We start from the raw sequence: 14167 nt of genomic DNA on the forward strand, positions 1-14167 counted from the left end.
CTTGATTTATCATATTTGACAGTTATTCTGCGCTGCCTTTGATAATGCATGTGATCTGTGTTCATGCCCTAGCATCTTAACTAAGTGAGCATATTAGTGCGCTTATTAATCGTGTATAAATTGATGTGATCATGGTTCTAAGCTCTCTTTTGTATATCTTACTACAAATGTGTTTAGCTATACTCGTTTATTAGGTTTATAGAGCATATTGGTTTGTTTTAAGTCTGCTCCGTTGTTCGTTCGTCTGTATAAGCGCAAACCAATCCGACAATACTGAAGTTAGAGACTTGATACCATATTATTAAGAACCCTTTATATTATTGGGATATGTCTACTGAGTAGGAGAGTGGGAAATCGAGAAATATCATAGCTGGGAAAGGAAGGAATACTACTATATATTTGGAATATTTACTCGCGACAGTCTAATATATAAAATACATGTGTAGCTCATATATACCTATACATTTAAATATAGATATAGAATTGAAAAAAATAGTCGTTTGAGAAATCGAATAATTATCAATTTTTTTTGGACCATGAACGAGTATTAAGCAGTCGGTGGCAAACTCTTATTTGGGTTATATAATCTTATTATAGACACTTAAATAAACACAGACATATATTCGTTTTTGTGTATTCATTCATACTTTACTTAATTTACATTTTACATTAAAATTAAAAAAATATATATTTCTCCCTAATGATAGTAACAATTTATTTTTATAGCTTAATATAAATTTATAAATGTATCACTACAGTATCAGAACATTACTATCTACTATGATCATTATCAATGACAATAAAATCTCTTAAAAGTTGAAATGCTGATTCTCTTTGTTCAGTTGATATACAAAAAAAAAAAAAAAAATTTTTATAATAATCTGATTGAAATAATCCGGGTTTCCAGCCCGGAAACTCATTGTTTAGTTTTTAGATATACGTAAGTATATACTAAAATATGCATACATACTGCCCTGATAGACAAATGGAATTAATTCTAAGAATATGTTCCCAATCAATTTTCGATTCATTAATATTAATTTTTCTATATGGTAGTTTGTACATAATATGTTTTCAATTTAATTATTCATACAATAGAGCTAAATAATTGCATATATATACATATACACACATATTCTTATCGACATCAAAGCAATTTTCCATGTCATAAAAAACAACTCAACTTGAGCTCAAAGCGAACTCAAAAAGTTTTTGCAAGTCAGACGAAATTTGAATTCCACTACGTGACGTCATAAATTCTTTTGAATGGGTAATTGGAAACCCTATTTGAAAGTCGTGCCAAACAATAAAGAAGTTCCAGGTGACAGCAGACACCTGAGATTTGGATTATACTCGCCCAAGCGCTGAACACAATTTTAATAAACGCCAAGTGCAGCCCTTGCGGTTGACCATGGCTCTATAAACAACTACTGCGTAGTCAAGACATTTACATATATACTATATATTATATAATGCATATACATATCTCTATATGAAAGAGAATCTCATATTACACTGCATAACAGAGGCAAAGTGCATGAGCTTGAAATGGAAAAGTTTTGTATTTTGTATAGCTGCGGAATTGGTATTATTCCACTTGTTACAGCTGATCGCACGCTTCAATAAACTAGAGAGCGAGAGAGAGAGAGAGAGAGCGAGAGAGAGAGCGTGTGTGTGAAGAGATGAACAAAGAGACAGTATTTGATCTGTAGAGCATTTGCTTTATCATGCAAACCAATTAAGTGCCGTTAAAATTTCGGCTATTGTCGCTCTTTCATATCAATTAAAAGTTCAGTTCAGTTCAGTTACGTATTTTTAGATGAATTAATATATAAATAGTAAAACTCATTTATCATAAACTTGATCACGCGAATACTACGCATACTCATGATATACGCTTTGATGGTGTTGATTATATTGAGCTATAAAGACTTGTTAGCAAATTAATAAACCAGTACTACGTATATTTGAAAAATGTGGTCAGACATTAAGAGGTTGTTCACACATTATATAATCAATATAATCATATATTCATTATATATATGTATTAAATTCAAATTTATTATACATACAGGCCAAAATCGATCATGGTTAAAAAAAGATTAGGCTAAAGCAATAAGTTCAGCAACTGTAGAAATCATAATTCCACAAAAATCAAAAATTATTAGAGCAGACATATATGTATATATACTTATATTTTGTATTGCTATATCTCTTAATATATATTTCTTTCTTTAGTTTCTCAATTTTGTGTGCTTTCCCAAATTGAATAATCACGTGCACTTTTAAGTAAATTGACTTTTGTTTCAGACAGCGACATCATTTTAGCTAAACGAACCTAATTTTGGTCAGACATACGAGAATATTCATATATATAATATATATAATATGCAGTAAAAATGCGTTAATATGGTTTATATTGCCGCCAGTTTGATTAAAAAGTCGAGCGGAATATGTTTGAGCGAACTTTGTGGGCTTTTAGCAAGGTTTTGCTAAGGGAGAAGATCTTTTTGGGGTCGCTTTCAATCTGAGGCACGCTTCATTAACTTTTAACGGTTTTTTTTGGTGTGTAAAAGAAATTGAGTTTTGAGGTTAAAATATGAGTGGTGGATATGGGAGAGTGTGCATTCAATAAAACATTAAGAGGTTAGGGGCGCTCAGGTGAGCAGGCACAGGTGTGGTGTGCGTGTGTGGGGTGGGGAGGTGTGAAGACATATGAAGTTATTTTTATATTAGCTACCGTCAACAATGGCCGAGACCTGATAAGCATGTTAAATTGCTTGACAGACGTAAATTTCCAGTAAAGAAAAAAAATTCAGAGTGTGCCATTTAGAAAAAGAGCGACGGAACTTAGGAGAGCGAGAGCGACTGTCAGTGAGAGAGAAGTCTGGTTAATTAATTGAAATACGCGCACGCTCTACAAACAATTCAATCAAAAAGTTCCTCTTCCTGCGTTTCTATCTACGTGTTCCTAACGACTTCATACACCCACGTATCACCTATATATAAATATAAATATATATGTATATTTAGCTATATATATATCTACTATGCTAGGAACTGTGTGTAAATGCATTATATTTTTTATTGCTCTTCTCATATTGGCATACCAAGTGGGTATTTCTCTCGGTTAGTTGGAAATGCTTGTCATAATTAAAGAAAAAATAAATAAAAACGATTTGCGATTCTCATATGCAATTTAAATAATATACTCATTCATTTCGACGAACTTGTGAGAATTGTTGCTGCTACTGGGCACGAAGAGTCTCATATACACACAATCCTATTATATGTAAATCCAATTATTGTATATATTTTAGGTATGTAATTATATAATACATGGTAAATAAATGAATATTTTAATTAACAAAAACCAATGTAAGTAAAATGAATGCGCAAAAAATAATAATTTATTTGCATATAATATTTTTAATGCTTTATTTTGTAAGTGGTTAGTTTACCACTTATTTATTCATTTATATACAAACAATTTTGTTGTATATAATCTTCGAGCTTTTATATTTAGTAAAAAAGGTTTAGTGTGTTGCTTTTTTTTAAATTTTATTGTTTACGATAGTAATACATGTTAATAGTTTAAACATAGTTTATTAATTTAAAAAAAAAAAATAGTTTTTTTAATTTATCATTGTAATAATTTTTGAAGTAATACTTCTTGGATTTATTATTTTTCTCAGCTTTATTTTTTTTTGTTTGATTTTTAAAATTTTATAATAGAATAATAAAAAATAAAATAATTGAAATATGATAAACGATAAGTTTACATATTTATAGCATATATAAATTATGCACATAAAAAATCATAGAAGACATCTTACAGTATTATAGAGAGTTTTCAATATAATTTTATATTTACAAAAATAAATAAATCGTATATATTTTTTAATATCACATTAGCCCATCCCTAACTAAAAATAGGTCTTTATTAAAATTTTAATTTTCCATGGCATACTTTTGGGGCTGATGACCTTGAAGGCAACCCGAACCGGCATATACTAATTTATGTGCCTGCCATAATTTGATCTAATTTATCTATGAATTACATATATTTCGAATTTAAATTGTTCGCAAAATTTCACCTCCACGAACAAGCTGTCATCTACCATAACTTTCGGCTTTGTACAAGTCTACAGCATCCAGCAAGCTTTGCTCTGCTTTTTGCACTTTGCCCTTTGGCCTTTCCTTTGTGCTGGATGTGTCAGGCGCGATTCTCTAATTCCCAATTTTGGCATTAAATGTTTTAATTATGCATAACGTTTATGACACTTACCATTACGCTTTTCACACACAACGCACAAGGCAGCACAGTTACATACACACACACACACATCTAGACGCACTTTCTCTCTCACACTCACACACACATAGAGGCAACCTCTGGCACATTCATAATCGCATTTTTAATGTGCTCACAACAAGCTGCCGGGCGACAATGTACAATTTTTTTTTTGCTTGCTTTGCCGCTTAGTTTTTGACCTTGTTGCATAGAGTAGGTCGTCATTAACACTGTTGTACCCTACAGCTGAGATGCGTTAAAAGGGTATTTGCATTGAATACTACACAATGGGAAAAGGAATTTGTAAAATAGACTTTCTTCTTATATATTTTATATATATTTCAAAAAATCGACCATGATGAAAAATTAATCGAATTTCGACTACATTGTGGCCTATCGATAACATTCAACAAAAAAAATATGCGCTCCATAACAGAGCTCTGACAAATAATAATAAACATTTTATTTACGAACTACTTAAACTTTCATCAAGGGATTTATAGAGCATCGAGTAGTCAGTAATGCCCGCTTATCGGTTCAGTTCTCGTTGGCTTTGTTATGCTGTCAGTTTTAGTGATGCGTTTTGTGATGATGACCCACATTTTGGTTAGGTTTTTTGGTGGCCCAAACGCTGATGGCTTATTTAAAATTAAATGTACAAAAAGTCGCCAGCTGGACTTTATGGAGGCACGACGGGGCGTATGAGTGATGAGTTCCAGTTAGATATTACGCATACGCCTGCGGGCGCTGCCCCTGCGACCATTTGCCTATTAATATTTCCCTGCTTAAGCACACAAAAGTAAATTGAAAAATAATTGCTGAATAACACGAGATAAACGAAGACAGCAGAAGGGAGCGAGAAAGGAGAGTAGGAGTATATGAGAAGGAGAGAATGAGTGGGTAGTTTGGTTGGTCTGGCAACCCGAATAGCAACGGAATTAATTAGAATTTACTCTAGCTCGATTTTCTTGCTTAACACGTTTTTCCTTCCAATCTGAAGCCCAATGGCTTAGAGAGTTGCCAGGACAACGTGACTGTGGGGCTTAATCTCGAGCAGATTTCACGCAGGAATCGTGTGTTTGATTGATGATAGCTGGATTGGATTCAGCCCACCTGGCACACTGATATTCCACTCGCTCTAATATCCTGGCCCTTTGAAATTCAATGATGTGCCCAGATTATTTAAATAATTTCCCATTAAATTGAGCAGAGAGCATTTGTCAGTCGAACGGAAATTAAATGTTTGACATTATTTGTAGAGCTGAGTGCCTTTTACATTTGGTGACACATGTCCTTTTTGCCATTTTACTTGAGGTAAATTAGTTGTTAGCCTCAGCTCGTCCACCGCCTCGAGAAACTCTCGCCGCATGTTTATGTTTTCTTTTCTTTTATTTTCTTCTTATTTCTACTTCGTGTTGGGATTCAGCTTTGCGACGCTCTCCACTTGGGTCAAAGGCACGTGCGTTGCTCCTGCCTGTGCGGATATAGATACATACATATATACCTATATACATATATCCAAGTATATGCTTGTTTATGTGTGCAAACATATAATAATTTATAGAAAATAAGACTGTTGCTGGATTGAGCTTGAACGAGCAGCAGATACCCTGTCAGGAATTGAACTCAAAGGTAGGCTTTGAATTCAATAAGTGTGTTGATTTATCGAGAGAGCGACTAGTAGATACCCTGCATGCAGTTGACATGAAGATTAAGTTTTTAGTGGCTAGAGAGTTTCTAGTCTTGGAGTATGATAACTTTTAGGGAAGTCTAAAGTTTTATTGAGAAATGTCGACTAGCACATATCCTGCATGCAGCCGAAAATAACGATATATCGATAAGTCTTTTGTCTGTCGTAAAAGGCACCTTGAGGAATCTTAGTTCGGTTAAAAAATATGTCTATATGATATGATACAGGGATTATTTTAGATTTACAGAAAGTTCTACTTTTATAAATTTTAGATAACTTTAATTTATAATTAAAGTTAGACAACAAGTATTCATCGATATCATAAGAGTATTGATTGGGCAACAAATTTAGTTATAAGAAACATTGCGAAACACGATATATATGTTACATATCTTTAGATTGATATAAATGGGACTCTTATAAGATTTAAGTTAAGTTTGATTATTTATCGATAACTTAAGAAAATGGTGACGACAGCTGTCACTAAATACGGCTCAGCTTTTTATGGCGAGAACTTTGTTTTATATTGCCAAACTTCTTTGTCAGCGCCATAGATGGTGCTTATTGCGCTGTGGCTATCTCCTTCTCTGTCCCTCTTTTTGAGGCTTCTCAACTCACCTGGGCAGTGGAAACTTTTCGCTCTGGCCTGATGCCTGGCGCTGCAGGCAGAATTTGCCCACTTTCATGCGCATCCTGAAACGCTGTCTGCGGCGTCTCGATTCGCTTCCAATTGCTCGCTGGCTGTGACCCACGCTGAAGCCGTTGCCCAGACGTTTGCTCAAGTTGTTGTTGATGTAGTTGTTGATGTTGTTGCTGTATTTACTGTAGCTGGCCTCGAAAATCGTTGACTTTAATTAAATTAGCTCGCGTGGTTTTTGTTCACTGAATTGAATTGAGTTTAATTTGCGCCTCTGTTGAAATTAACTAAGACCACAAATGTTGTTTGGAACTTGTTGTGGCTACTTAATTGTTATTTATTAATTATTATCGCAAATCACATTCATTTATATTCTTATTTCTGATTTGATATTTTTCTTTTTACGTCTGCTGCAAATCGAGTTTGCGCTTTGCCCTAAGCCTTTCTCTTGTACATCTTGCTGTAAGTTTCCTCCCTTAGTATTATTTTTGTTATTTATATTTACTTATTTATTTATTTTTTTTTTTTTTTTTTTTATATATTTTATCGCTTCTGCACGTTCCTTTCGTTCACTTCAAATGTCACTCGCATTACGCATTACGCATACGCCACGTTGCTTTCACTTTGCTGCTGCTGAAGTGAATGAAATATTCAGTCGTACGTCACTTCAAGTTCATCCGCTGGCACGCACAAAACAGTTACATGAATCGACTCCCAAAAATAAGTAGCACCACCAAGCTAGCGTCGAGTGGCTGACTATGAGATACCCAAAAACTTTTTCAACTTTTTTGTTCTAAAAAAAGTGACAGTTCAAGTTTTTAATTTCTGATTTCGTTTGAATAGGGCGTTGCTATTCATGAAATCAAATATTCGAAGTTTGTATAAGAGTTTCAAGAATCCACATACTAAATAGGCTTCATCTAGCCCTTAAAGTTTTCGAGTCGAAGTGAAAGTGAGGTGGTTCGATCTACCTTACAAAATATTTAATACAAAATTTACTATTCTCCCATTATGATAAAACTTTTATAGTATCTACATCTATACCATCGATTTATCATAGCCAGGCAACAAATCATCATAGCCCATTTCACGCAATACTAGAAAAAGACCAGGATTAATAATAAGTTGACAAATTAGCAAGATAGTCGGCAGTAATTAGAAGTGGGCTAGTGCCAGGGGCCGGGGTGGGCACAGCAGGTGGTGCTTTGCACGCAGCGTGTCATTCCTTTGTGATGGATGAACCACCCGCGTTGTTCAACTGATTAGAAATCAATGAATCAATATTCATTTACGCCTGGGGCAGATTCTCAGCTCCAATCGACAAATCACTAGACACATCATGCACATACACACACATATACTTGTAAAACTAAACGCCCCCACGCACTCACACACACACACACTCAAATATGGGCTGCTGTCTTGGTGTAAGCACGTCTCAGTTGATCTGAAAGTTTTTATTAAAGCAGCCCATCCACTTAAGCTCTATTAGACTAGCCTACAAATTTTAGTTTTCGGATAGTTCATCAGATCTGTCAGTTATTAAATAATAGAAAATAATAAATAGTTATCCAATTACTAATTAATATTATTTATTTATCGTCTACATTTCTATTCTTCCATCTATCAATCAATTCATTCATTCAGGTATCCATCTATCCATCTACTATGCGTTCATATCTAAATTTATCCATATCTATTTATTTATCCACTTATCTCTCAAATATATTCACTTATGTATACATCCATTTATCCATGTCTCCGTGTATTCATTTATAATTTATAAATTTATCTATCCATCCGCCCATCTGTGTATTTATTAATTTCTATATAACTTATCCATATATTCATCTATCATCTATATTTCTAGTAATCTATCTGTCTAACTTTCTATCTATTCAACTTGCCAACTGAGCATTTATTCATCTAGCTATCCATATATCTACTTACCATCTATTCATCCAACTTTCCATTCATCTATACATATACTCCATCTATCCCTGTATTCGTTCAACTATTTGATCATCTATCCACATATATTGTCTATAATAATGCGATTTCATATTTTCATGTTTTCATATGTCTGCACCCTGTTGACTAGTGTTACAAACAGCGCGCGTAGATAATTGTATTGGGTCTGTTGTCGGTCACGTAGCGTCTCGGCTTTGGCTGCTGTTTGCTACTCAATTTGTGTAATGCGTATTAATTTTCAGTTGATTATGTTGTTTGCCAAAAACTAATCCTGATGCAGTCGTGCACCATCGACTAATCGATTAATCGATTAATTAGCAGCTGGCCGGGTCAGAAATAAATGAAGTAATTAAAAATGTGGCCTGGTTGCTGGCTGCTGGAATTTGCCAAAGGGGTTGCTCAACAAATTATGCAAAATAACTGACTGACTGCACCCCCACACACACACACACACACACATACACACATTCGCGCACACTCATATACACCTGGGATTAGGTGCTGCGCCTGCTTGGGCCGTGATAGGGATATTAAATGGGCTTCCGGTTGGACGCTCAGGCAAGCGAATGACCCAATGACCCAAACCTACACACACACATACACACACACACACAAACACACCGAATTAGAACTCCAAGCTATAAGCTGCTAAATATAAAGCCAACTCTCATGTGTGTTTATTGAAATATAAATGTGTGTGTGTGCGCGTATCATATGCAAATTAACTTTTCCTGAATTCCGTTCATATTAATTATGTAGCAGCTTTAATGACTTTGCGATTCAAAAAAGTTTCGACATTTACCCAAAAACAGAGAGATGTTTGCACAAAACGTGAACCGCAAAAACAAAAATAATTTTTTATTTGCTGTGCTCTGAAGTTTTAATACCCTCACTCTACGATTTTGCAAGGTAAACTTTGTTACATTTGATTGAAAATTTGAATTTTAAGGCAGTTCTAAGAATAATGTAAATATATTTCATTTGAATATGGTTTCACGTATTTCATTTTCGATTTTGAATATGAAAGTATATTTTCTAATTTATTTATTCTGCATTTATAATTATGATATGGTAATAAGAGACAGCGTAAGAAATTATGAAGTTATTGTGAATATAATAAAGAATACTTTTTTGTAAAGAAATTCGTGGAATAGTCCTTAGATAATAGGAGATATCCAGTCGCTTTAAGTTGAAAGTAACATATATCTTGGTGCTTTTTCTCTTTTCTTTCTCATTTGTGAACAACATTAAGACAGCGTGACTAGCTGAGTTTTGTCTACCCTTATCAAATCAACTGTTACTGCTGATTTGAATAGATTTAAATTTTCATAAAGTAGGGTACAAAAAGGTAACAAATTTAGACATTTGTTGTAACCGCTTGGCGCTTTTGGCAATCAGTTAAAAATTTATGGAATTCCAAATGTACGCAAAAAAAAAAAAAAAAAAAAAAAAAAAAAAAAAACGAATGTCTGCAAAGTATTCTCAGAGCAGCGACTGGAAAAGTTTTCGTGTTGTTTTCGTGCAAAGTTGGAAGAACAAAATGAAAATGAAATGAAAACGAAATAAAAGTAGGTGTTTTGTCAGCAAGTCCAATAACAAGAGACGCACTCACACACACATACACTCACATGCACGCAGAAACAGACAAGTAAGACATAGGCCCACGCACGACAAACAACAAGTTGGTGTTAAGTTAAGCAAACATTGCTGACTGTGAGATACCCTGGGCTTTAAGTAGAAGGAATTGAGATAAAATAGAGAAAAGAGAGAGAGGCTAAACAAGGTTAAGGAGAGTGAGAGAGAAAGGGAAAGTGAAAAAAGGACCATAAAGAGTTGTAGGAGCGAGATTGAGCGAAAGAGAGAGGAAAGAGGGTAGAAACAGATGAGGGAAACAGAGTTAGAGAAACATAAAGAGAGAGAGAGAGAGAGATAAGAGAGGAAGTGAGAGAGAGAGAGAGACAGAGAGAGAGAGCGTACAGAGTGATGACAGAAAGACGGAGGGAGAGAAAGAGAGTTAGTGCGAAAGAGAAACCCAGAGAGAGAAGCAAAGAGAGATGACGGATTGACGACAGATGAGTAAGTGAGAGTAAGAGAGAAAAAGTGCAAGCCAATGAGAGAGATAGAGGTGATTGTCCGGAATATATTTTATATATTTATTTCATAAAACTTTTCTACTACTTTTCGAATATATATTATTTTTTTCGACTTCACATTAAATAGGGAAATCGTTAGGCAATACTTAAAGAAATAAGTATATACATATACAATCTATTTGAGTCCAAAAATATTATAGAATTAAATTATATTTATAATTATCTTTTACTCAGAAATATATAAGCTCCGTTTTTCTTAAAGTGTAACTTCAGAGAATTTTTATTTGATGTAAAAGCCCAAAAATTCGTTTTGTCTATTTAATACTCTTGCCCAAAAAGTTTTGTGGAAACTTTATTGAAATTGCATGTGCTGTAATAGGTTTATGCTAAGTCATAGTGGATGTCTTTCTCTATGTGTGTGAGTGAGTGTGTGTGAGTGGGGGCGACAGTGTTTGTATGTGTGTGGTCATTTTTGTGTAGCCTACTTTCAGGTTCAGCTGTCTACTTTTGTCATTTCTTAATGATCTATCTGCTTGGATATATTGCTTATTTGCGTGGCCAAAGGAAACTGCATATATACATTTACATACATACATAAGGACATGTACATACAGTTAATTATTGAAGGTGTGTCTCGGTCAATCGAATATATGATAATATGATTAATATTTATGTGAGATTCTGTCACACTTTGGCCTCTGATAAATTTCCAATGAGGTTAATTGAATGCTGAAGAATTTTGTGGCATCGGTTTTTTGTTTGTCTCTTTTTTGTGTAACTTTTGGGCAGGTGTACTGCAGGTGCGATGGGCCTTTATATTTCACAAGCTTCAAGGATATGGTTGAAGGATAAGAATAACAGTAAATTGGATAGATTATTTGCTGTTCAGCCAGATAGCTTATAAATAAAACGAGTTGAATAAAGGACGAGAGCTTATTTGCTGCGACTTGTAGATACCCTGTATTAAACAGAATTGTACAAAATAGTGACAAATTAAATTTAATCAAACGGCTTGGATAAAAACTAAAAATCAGTGAAAATATCACGAACATCATATATAATTTTAGGGTATGAAGTATATGCCAAGTGGTAAACTACTATTTTACTATGTCGACTCCGCTAATTCCTACAATTTTTTGAGGCTAAACAAAGTGGCAATCATTGGCTTAGCAACAGTTTATTTGTATAAACATTTATCAAGTCTCTTTTTTATGATATATGAAATATATATAGAAAAGCGATGACTCGAATCTATTATAGGTCGCTTAAATAACTTATGTGTCATCAGTTGAGTGCTAAGAGCAGTTTAGTAAGCTTACATAGTAGTAAAGGTATATTTATATGTGTATATGTACATAAATATATATATAGCTATCAACTATTAACTTCACTTTGTAAACTCTTTATAACAAATATGCACATATATTATATACATATATATTTTTAAGGGATACTGGGCTTTATGAATTTAGCTGAGCAAAGCGTGAAAATATTGCAAATATTGCCATTTGTTGATGCTATGTGAAAAAATTAGGGAGCAAATATATGATTCATTTACAAATTATCAATTTCATATAAGACGATAGAAAGATAGAATAATATAAATTTAATTCTCGCCTAAGTATAATGGATTGGGTCGAGTACATTTTACCAGCAACGTGCACATAAATTATAAGTATGTATATAAACACGTTTTAAAATTTGCATATGTAAATTATACTCTTTTTGCATTACAAGACTATAAAAATTTGTATTGTTATTATATACCTCTAGGCACACCTCTATAGGTATATATGCAGCTATGCATATATAAAAATAAAAACATAATATACATATACCCCCATCCAACCAAAGAATATATATGAGGTTTATATATTTATAACCGGTCAGATATATTATTTGGAATTCTAATTGCATTGCGTCATAAAAAAATCCATTAATTATTGCTCTTTGTGAACTTCTTCCAAGCACTGAGGTACATAGAATTCTATACCTCTTATACTTATACTTATCAACTTGACTCTTTTTTAAATAGCACTGACAACCTCAATCTCTGCATCTCAGCTAAGGCAGCACTAAACTAACTCACTAGTTAGACTTAGGCAATTCATGTAGCGTGCAGTGCCCAGGATATAGTCCTATAAAATATAGAATAAGCCGGTAGCTTAGCAAAAATCAGATACCTGTCCCCAGAGGCAGCTACTTTACGCACTTTACAACACTTTTGGCTGTTCACTAAATTACTTTTTATTGTTTCAATTTATTTTATTCGGAAAGTTTTTTAATTGTTTATCGCTTCTCAATGTTTGCTTCTCTTTTGACTTTTTAATTAAACATTTTATTTTGTATTCAGCTATTCTTTTTTTTCTCTATTTTGTTCTTTGTCGCAACTCGCAAACCCGTAAAACAAAAACCGAAAACCGACGCCGAGAGCGACACACAGAGCACGAGAGCGGCACGTCCGTTACAGCCAAAAGTTGGACACTGAATAAATCTCGGATGCTACGCGCTGTTCCGTAGTCTCCCCCTTCTTGCTCAATAGAACGCTCCGAGTCTGCCTACGCAGCTGTTTTGCCTCTCTGATTGATTGAAAGTCGCATTGAAAGCCAGTTTGCCAAGTTGAATCAAGCATTAGAGCTTTCAATTATTGCTTTCAATGCAAGCTGTTGAATGTGTGCGATGCGCTCTCTATTTCCAGTCAGCTATCTCTCTGACATGTGACCTTCTCTCTTGCCCCCTTCCTCGCTCCAGTCGTGCTCGGCTTGAACTTGAACGCCTTGGAGGACTCTCCCTAACCCTCTCTTTATCCATTTGCCTATATAATAGCCCTAGCTGTGGCCATTGAACTGTGAATAATGTTTTGTATTCAAACACTTTTATTTTTATTTAAAATTAATATTCATAATCATGTATTCATATTCAAAAAAAAATTCTTATTAATCTTCATAATCGTTTATTTGATATATTGATACTCATACGTTATATTCACACTCATATTCATATTCATATTCATATTCATATTCATATTCATATTCATATTCATATTCATATTCATATTCATATTCATATTCATATTCATATTCATATTCATATTCATATTCATATTCATATTCATATTCATATTCATATTCATATTCATATTCATATTCATATTCATATTCATATTCATATTCATATTCATATTCATATTCATATTCATATTTTATTCATGTTCTAAGAATAGAATTTTTGGATAATTCTCTATTAGTTTATCAATTGACAAAACAATTTGGCAAAATTTATAAACAAATTATGAACACGCCTTTTCTATTTTTTATGAAGCTACAAAAGCTACGCAACTTTTGTGTGCTGTAATTTTTTTTTTTTCTTAATTTATAGCAATAAAAGTTTATTGTATGTTTTGATCAAGCTCTAGTTATTTAAGGTATTTTAATAATTTTATTTTTATAACTTTCCAGTATATACATATATATTTGTTGTTT

General features: G+C 33.4%; 1 protein-coding gene across 2 annotated transcripts in view; it reads right to left on the bottom strand.

Annotated features, from left to right (window-relative positions):
• LOC6575960 (P protein) overlaps positions 1 to 14167 on the bottom strand; it is a 29407-nt gene that overhangs the window by 10171 nt on the left and 5069 nt on the right. Inside the window, exon 1 of one of the 2 annotated variants that reach the window (XM_032728907.2) lies at positions 6603 to 7140. The exons of the other annotated variant lie outside the window; for it this stretch is intronic. Coding sequence (XP_032584798.1) covers positions 6603 to 6676 — 74 coding nt within the window. The 5' untranslated portion in view covers positions 6677 to 7140. Of the gene's footprint in view, positions 1 to 6602; positions 7141 to 14167 lie in introns of those variants that run through there. 2 annotated transcript variants of the gene reach the window in all.

This window comes from Drosophila mojavensis, unplaced genomic scaffold, assembly GCF_018153725.1.
Source record: "Drosophila mojavensis isolate 15081-1352.22 unplaced genomic scaffold, ASM1815372v1 contig_36, whole genome shotgun sequence".
Classification (NCBI taxonomy): Eukaryota; Metazoa; Arthropoda; class Insecta; order Diptera; family Drosophilidae; genus Drosophila; species Drosophila mojavensis.